This window comes from Passer montanus, unplaced genomic scaffold, assembly GCF_014805655.1.
Source record: "Passer montanus isolate IOZ18808 unplaced genomic scaffold, ASM1480565v1 scaffold118, whole genome shotgun sequence".
NCBI lineage: Eukaryota > Metazoa > Chordata > Aves > Passeriformes > Passeridae > Passer > Passer montanus.
Window position 1 is genome coordinate 1,179,973 of NW_024358500.1, and position 7,683 is coordinate 1,187,655.

A 7,683-nucleotide genomic window follows, 5' to 3' on the forward strand; every position below is an offset into this window, starting at 1 on the left:
TCAGTGATCAGTGAGGACAAAAGTCCCAGCTGAAACCTTCTCCCCTGGCCCTGCTCCACAGAGCAGCACCTGCATTCAGAGCTCAGCACCTCCCTCTCTGCCCTGCCCAGGGCAGTGATGCCAATGGGACCTGACAGTCTCCAACGTGCTGCTGCAAGGAGCTGTGAGGAGGGGAGTTACACAGAAAGGGAGGAAACAGCTTCATTGAATTTATTCTTTTCAGCTGCTGTCTCAGTGTGCTGCCTCTGACTGGGAGTTTAAAAATTCCTATAGAAATGGCCTAAATTGTTCCTAACCCTGTAAGAAGGGTACAAACAGCAGGTTAGAAATCACAGCTGATGGGAAACAAAGTGAAAGCTCTGGTCAAAGAATGATCCACAGGGATGTAAAGCAATTGGAAACATTAGTTAATGGCTTGTTCCTGGGGTTGCTTGTACCAAAGCTGTGGGGTTTGTTGGCATTGTGGTGAGATGAATTGGAGAAACTTCTCAGTGCTGGCATATTTATGGGGACAAGGAGTCTTCACCCAGGTGCTGGGCATTTTTCAACCTCCCTCCTCCCAGTTGCATCCCCACACCAACAATCCCATGCGTGTTTGTTAAAACATTGCTCTGGATGACACGGATTTCTCACATCCAAGCAGGAGCACCTTGAATTAAGAGTTGTGCCAAAACCTTGGTCATTGCCAGACTCTGGCTGTGGTTTCACTGAGGTGATTTCTGCACGCCGAACCAAAAAAAGTCTGAGGGTTGGTTGTATTTAATCCAAAGGAGTGGTCCAGGAGCAGTGGCTGGGATTGAATGGGAAGGTCTTCACTGCCAGCAGAGCAAACGCCTTCTGGGGGGTTTGTGCCAGCTCTGCCCCTCGCTCTTCCTCAGTCTTTGCTTCCTGGCCAGACTGGGCTCTGTTATGTTGTTTCTTCAGCCCCATCTGTCCCTTTTTTTTTTCCTTTTTTTCCTTTTTTTCCATGGTTTCTCCACTATGGATGATGGGGTGGCTCTGCCGGCGCAGCTCGCGGTGTCTGGAAGCAGCTGGTGCTGGCAGTGCCCCAAGGGCTGGATGGTGCCAGTCAGACCCTCTCCCTCACACCCTCAGCATTGCTGGGGCACGAGGGATTTTGGATGCAGCGCCGAGGTTTGGATGCAGACCCCTCCCCAAACCGCTGCTTTCCCATTCCAGGAGCCAAGCCGGTCCCTGAGCCTGGGTCAGCTTCCTTTGGCTGGCACAGAGGCTGAGGGGGCTCTGGGTTACGTGGTTGCTCTGCAGTGAGGCCAGAGCTTCACTTTTATTCCAGCAAATCAGGCAGCAGTGGGCAAAACTCCACAGGGAATGTAGAAATTGGGGTGAAAAGGGTCTGAGCATCAGGGCAGGGGCTGGCGGGCGAGCAACCACGTGTGTACGTGTCAGGGTTAGAAATCGCTGCTCCGCTGGGCACGCCGGAGGAGACGGCAAAAGACGCAGAGAAAATCAGTTGCCGCCGCGTTTTCCAAAATCCCGAGCGAGCGTTCCTGCTCGCCGTCGCTTCCAAGAAACGGAGAGAACCGAGGAGGAAAATTGCGGTGATTCATCGCGGGCAGATCGGAGGCAGGAAATGAGAGTTTGCTGCCTGCCCCGTGCCCGGCGTGGGCTCCGTGGGCTCGGGCTCGCCGGGGCCTGGCTGGCGGCGAGGGCCTGACACCCGCGGGTCGAGCATCCCCGCGCCGCGGCCGGAGGAGCCACCGGCGAGGGAAAAACAACCGGCGGAGGCCGAGAGCCGGAGCAGCGGGAATTTTTCACCTGCGTTTCTCCGGAGCCATCCAAGCGAGAGCTGCCGTGAGCCGGGGGGGTCCAGCGGGATGGGGGTCCCCGGGGATGCTCGGTGCTTGGAGTCACACATCACCTAAATTTGGGGGGGGAGGGGGTCAGCATCCCTCCTTGGGGACCCCCGGGGTGGTCGGTGGGCTGGGGGCTCCATTGAGAAATGAAGCGTGGGAAAAGGGGGGCGGGGCTTGGGGGCTGCCTGTCCGCGGATTGGCTGGGGGAGGGGGGAGACCCCCAAATTGTGCCGGGAAGGAGAGGGGCCAAGCTGCGCTCGTGACGGGAGATGGCACCGCAGGGACCCCCCCCCACCGCCAGGATGCGCCCGGGGCAGCCGGACCCCCTCCCCCTGTCGCGGCTGCGGCGGGGCCGGACCCAGCCCGGCCGGGGCTGCCCAGCACCAACCCCCCTTTGGGTGGCCGGAGAAGGGGCCGGCGCACTCCTCCGTGGCTGCTCTGGACCGAAGAGCACCCCCAAGTCTGCTGCCCGCATCTCTGGTGTTTGGGGATCACTCCCGCAGATCCCCGGGGGTCTCGGTGCTGCTGCGTGGCCGGCGGGAAGTGGGGTGGAGGATGGGAGGGGGGAGGATGTGGGGGGACCCCAAAACCTTGCTGGAGTTCGGGATGTGAGACTGCATGCACCTCACTTGGGGTCCACAGTACGTTCGGCATGCAGGGTCTGCTTGGGTTTCTTTGGGGAAGGAATGTGGGCACTGCATCCACCAGCAGGGACTGCTTGGGTCTCTTTGGGGAAGGAATGTGGGCACTGCATCCACCAGCAGGGACTGCTTGGGTCTCTTTGGGGATGGAATGTGGGCACTGCATCCATCACCTTTGGGGTGGAGATTTGGGGACCCTCCCATCCCCATCGGGATCAGGACGTGGGGGACTGTCTGCATGCTGCTTGGAGTGGGGACATGGGAGCCTGGACTGATCTCAGGAGCAGAAGATGGGGATCCTCACATCACCCTTGCAGTCGGGGGGCTGGAACCCTTGTGTTGGGGTTGGGACCATTTTACTGGGGCCGGGACCTGGGGACACCTGAACCAGGACTTGGGGACATCTGCATTGGCGTCAGGACTTGGGGGGCTCCACACGGGGACCGCAGCACCTCCCCAGGGCTCAGCGGGCTGGAAACGGGACAGTGGGGGCAGGTTGTGTCTGTCCCCTCCCTCCTCGCAGGAACAGTGACCGGGGGCCGGACCCAGGCTCCCCGTGCTTGCTCCAGCCCCATCACCCTGGAGGGCTCTGGGTAACTCAGATGTGCCACCAGAGCCGCTTGGCCCCATCCTGATCCTGCTTCACCCCGAATCCCCGCTGCCATGAAGAGGAAGCCGGGGAATGGGCGGGGGCCGGAGCCTGCGGCCCCCCAGCAGCGAGCCCGCTCTGTCACCAAGCCAGCAGAGGTGACTTACCCACGGGGGGGTGGGGGGAGACACCCCGAGACGAGCTGTGGGTGCTGCTGCACCCTCATGACTCCCCAAACCATCATCTCAGCGGGGGTCTGTTGCCCTGGGGGGACACCGTGGGGGGCTGTAGCTGACCCGGGTGGGGTTTTTGCCCCCCCAGTACGTGGGATCCTTCATGGTGGAGGAGCTGGACCTGCAGCAGCGAGCGGGGCAGGTGGAGGAGCAGCTGCGGGCACTGAAGGTCGGGATCGACCACTGCTCCCCGCCCTGGGAAACACAGGGGACCCCAAATAACCGGGGCACCCCCAGGGGCACTGCCCAGCCCCCAGTGCCACATCTGCCCCGGACAGGACTGTCCCCGGAGGAGGTCGGTGGTGCTGAGGTTCAGCTTGCAGGGCCTGAAGGTCTACGGCGCTGACGGGGAGGTCAGTGGGGATGGGCAAGGGGTGCTGGGGCTCACGGGGGCTGAGTAGGGGCGTCAGGGGTGTTGAGGGGGTGTTGGGAGGGTCAGGAGTGCTGGGGAGGGGAGTCAGGAATGCGGGGAGGAGGGGTCAAAGGTGCTGAGGGGTCGGGGATGCTGGGGAGGTCTCAGTGCTCTGCTGGAAAGGTGCTTGGAGGGGCTCTACCTCTCTGAGCGCTGCTTTTCTCTCGAGAAGCTGTTTTGTGTGTGCAAGGTGCCCCTGGGGCGGGCCGGGGGCGCTGGGTGCCCCTGACCCCCGCGCCGTCCCGCAGACGCTGCTGATGGCACACGCGCTGCGCCGCATCCTCTACAGCACCTGGAGGCTCCCCGACCGCCAGTTCGCCTTCGTGGCCCGCAACCCCCACAGCCCGCCCAGCACCCTCTTCTGCCACCTCTTCGTGGGGCTCCCGGGAGAGGTGGTAGCCCAACGCCGCCCCCCCGCCCAAACACCTTCATTCTTATTATTTTTAATATTTGCACTGAGCGTCCTTCGCCTCCCCCAGGTCCAGACCCTGCACCTCCTGCTCTGCCGCTCCTTCCAGCTCTGCTACCTCCTGGCGCACCCCGAGGAGCAGGCGGGCGAGGGGGAGCTCCCGGGGCCGGGGGTGCTGCGGGAGCCCCTCAACCCCGAGGAGGTGTCACGGAATGTCAACGCCCTCGTGTCCTTCCGGCGCCTGCCCGCGCCCGGCGGCCTCGGCCCGCTGGGCACCGGGGTAGGTGCCCCTGCCCTGCCCTGCCCTGCCCTGCCCTGCCCGGCTGCTGCTCACACCCGGGGCTCTCACAGCAGGGATTCTCACACCTGGGGCTGTCACACCTGGATCTCTCACACCTGGGGCTCTCACACCCGGGATTCTCACACCCGGGATTTTCACACCTGGATATCTCACACCTGGGGTTGTGACACCTGGATCTCTCACACCCAGGATTCTCACACCTGAATCTCTCACAGCCGGGGCTCTCACACCTGGATCTCTCACACCTCGGGCTGTCACACCCGGGATTTTCACACCTGGGGCTCTCACATGGTTTTTCCTGGCTCAGCACTCTGCTCTAGTGCTTTGGCACAGTTTGTGCACGGGGTCTCGCAGGGCTTTTCCCCCACATGGCGTTTCCAGAACATTCTGGGCCTGACAGGACCCACAAGGACGATCAAGTCCCGCTCCTGGCCCTGCACAGGACAGCCCAGTTTCTCTCACAGCAGTCTGTGTATGGTGCTTTAGCACAGGGGTTTGCACAGCTGTTCCCAGGCAGCTCTTGTGCCACCTTTTCTCTCATTTTGAGCAGCACGCTGTCACTGCACACACCATTACCTGGTGTCTTGCATGGTTTCCTTGCATTTCCTCTTTGTGCAGCCTTTCCTTGCACAGTGGTGCATGTGCAGTGTCATGCACAACCTTTTCTCTGGAGGGTTGCAGTTCACAGGGCCCATCCTGCACGGCCCTGCTGCTCTGCTCCTGCTTGGAACAGCCTTTCCCTGAGGGCCTTCTGCCACCGGCCTCTTTGCACAGCTGTTCCTTGCACGGCTGTTCCTTGCACAGCTATTCCTTGCACAGCTATTCCTTGCACAACGATTTTGCAGGAGGTTTTACAGCGCATTTTTTCCTTGGCGTTTTGCACAGCACTTTCTCTCCATGATATGTGTTTGTAGAACTTTATTTACACAGCATTATTTCTCATAACTTTTTTCATGGCACTTTTTGCACGGCGGTTTGCATGGCTGTTTTGGCGTGGCATTTCTGGCAGAAATGCCTACACAGTAAAAATGCTCTTCACAGCTCTTTTGGCGCTGTGGTTTTGCACAGCATGGTGGTTTTTTGCATGGCATTGTTCCACGGTGTTCTGCATGGCATTTCTTCTGCACATCATGTTTTGCACTGCATTTTTTGCACTGCATTTTCCCCGCGGTATTTTGCATGAGATTTTTTTTTCTTCTTCTTCTTCTTTTTTGGTGGTGTTTTGCACAGCTTTTCTGGTGTTGCATCCTTTGGGCAGCATTTTCCCGCGCGGTGTTTCTCCTGACTCCCCCCACGGCCAGAGCCCCGGGCCACTCTCTCAGCCTGTCCGTCCCCAGGACCGGCGGCCGGAGGCGGAGGGCAGAGCCTGGCGCCCGGGGAACCCCTACTGCTCGCCCGTGCTGGTGCGCAAGAAAGCCATCCGGAGCAAAGTGCTGCGCTCGGGAGCCTACCGGGACTGCGGGGCCGAGGGACAGCTCCACCAGCAGCCCCGCGAGGCCGGTGAGTGCCGGGGGAAACTGAGGCACGGGGACACACGGTGCCACGAGTGTTTGGGGGCGAGGAGGGGATTAACGGGCTCCCGCAGCGGCGGCGGGAGGTGAAAGCAAAGGGGCGAGGAGCTTGGCCTTCCTGCCCGAGAACGAGAGCGTGCTCGCCGAGAGCGTGTGGGCCTTCGCCGGCATCGCCAGGTGAGCGCGTGGGTGCGAGCCCCTGAGCCTCGGCAGGCACAGCCCTGCCCGGCCCCGGGCTGTGCCCGTGGCCGGCTCTGCCCATCCCCGCCCCTGCCCCATCCCCACCCCTGCCCCATCCCCGGCCCTGCTCCATCCCCGGCCCTGCTCCAACCCCGGCCCTGCCCATCCTCGGACCCTACCACATCCCCAGCCCTGCCCCATTCCCTGCCCCTGCCCCATCCCCGGCTGTGTCCCATCCCGAACCTTGCTCCATCCCCGGCCCTGCCCCGTTCCCAGCCCCTGCTCCATCCCCGGCCCATGCCCTATCTCCAGCCCTTCTCCATTCCCAGCCCTGCCCCATCCCCGGCCCTGCCCATTTCCCGATCTTGCCCCATCCCCGGCCCTGTCCCATCCCCAGCCTTGCTCCATCCCCAGCCCTGTCCCATCTCCGGTCCTGCCCCATTCCCAGCCCTGCCCCATCCCCACCCCTGCCCCATCCCTGCCCCATTCCCAGTCCTGCCCCACGGCCGCCTCTCCCCCAGGGCCGCCGGGGTCTCGCTGCTGCGGCGGGACGCGCCCGGCTCCTTCCTGCTGCGCGCCGAGCCCGGGCTGCCCCAGCGCTGGTGCCTGTGGGTGCGGGCTCCGTGCGGCGTGGTGTGCTACGGCGTGCTGCGGACACTGCACGGCCGGTTCTGCGTGGAGGTGAGCGCGGCTGTGGGCGCGGCGGTGCAGGCGGTGCTGCCCTGCGTGTGCCCCGGTGCGTTTGGTGTGCCCGGCACGGCTGCACCGCTGTGCACAGCGTTCAGCTGGGACTCTGCGTGTGTGTGCACGCACTGGGGCTGTGAGTGCGTTCGTGCCTCGATGTGCGCTGTGTTGGGGCACCAGGACAGGAACGCGCCGCTGTGTGCATGCATTTAATGCACGCTGTAACTGCACTTGCTGTGCGTGTGCCTCGGTGCAGGGATGCACCGAGGTGGGCTCGGGTGCAGGTGTGGCTGCACACAGGGGTGTGGGTGCGTGGGTCATTGATCCACGGGTGCCTTGAGGCACAGAGCTGCATCTGGGCACGGCACACAGGTACCCTGGGCGTGGGTGCACCAGGGCAGCCACCCTTGGGTGTGTCACACGCCCGAGTTTTGGGTGCACTAATGCCCAGGTATGTGATGCAAGAGGGCCCTGGTGTGCTGTGCTCCCCGGACAGGCCAGGTGCTCTGGTCTGTGGGTGTATCTGGGCGTACCGTGCACACACAGCCCCCCAGTACCCACGCAGGGCATGCACGGCTGTGCTGCACTCATGCCCTCACCCGTGCCTGCTGCGTGGGTGCCTGTGCAGAGCCCGGGGTGTGTGAGGTGCGTGGGCGTGCAGGCACACGGCATTTGTGCGCGGGCACACTCAGTTCAGGGGTGTGTGGGGGGCACAGCTCACCTCTGGCTCTCCCCTCTCTCCCACGGCAGCACTCCAACGCCGAGTTCGCCAGCGTGGCCGCCCTCCTGGCGCACTACTCCGGGCCCGCGGGGGGCTGCTTCTGCCGCCTGCGCCCCGGCCGGCGCAACCCCGGCTACGAGGAGCGGGACCCGGGCGGCGGGGCCGGCGCCGGGCCCGGGGAGGCCGCC

At 63.0% G+C, this 7,683-nt stretch overlaps 1 protein-coding gene across 1 annotated transcript in view; it reads left to right on the top strand.

Moving 5' to 3' along the window:
• The first annotated feature begins 2,406 nt into the window (after window positions 1-2,406).
• Window positions 2,407-7,683, top strand: part of SH2D5 (SH2 domain containing 5) — a 5,704-nt gene continuing 427 nt past the window's right edge. The window contains exons 1-9 of the mRNA XM_039697457.1: window positions 2,407-3,202; window positions 3,366-3,446; window positions 3,556-3,630; window positions 3,938-4,081; window positions 4,169-4,378; window positions 5,737-5,899; window positions 5,985-6,087; window positions 6,612-6,771; window positions 7,525-7,680. Coding sequence (XP_039553391.1) covers window positions 3,119-3,202; window positions 3,366-3,446; window positions 3,556-3,630; window positions 3,938-4,081; window positions 4,169-4,378; window positions 5,737-5,899; window positions 5,985-6,087; window positions 6,612-6,771; window positions 7,525-7,680 — 1,176 coding nt within the window. The 5' untranslated portion in view covers window positions 2,407-3,118. The remainder of the gene's footprint in view (window positions 3,203-3,365; window positions 3,447-3,555; window positions 3,631-3,937; window positions 4,082-4,168; window positions 4,379-5,736; window positions 5,900-5,984; window positions 6,088-6,611; window positions 6,772-7,524; window positions 7,681-7,683) is intronic.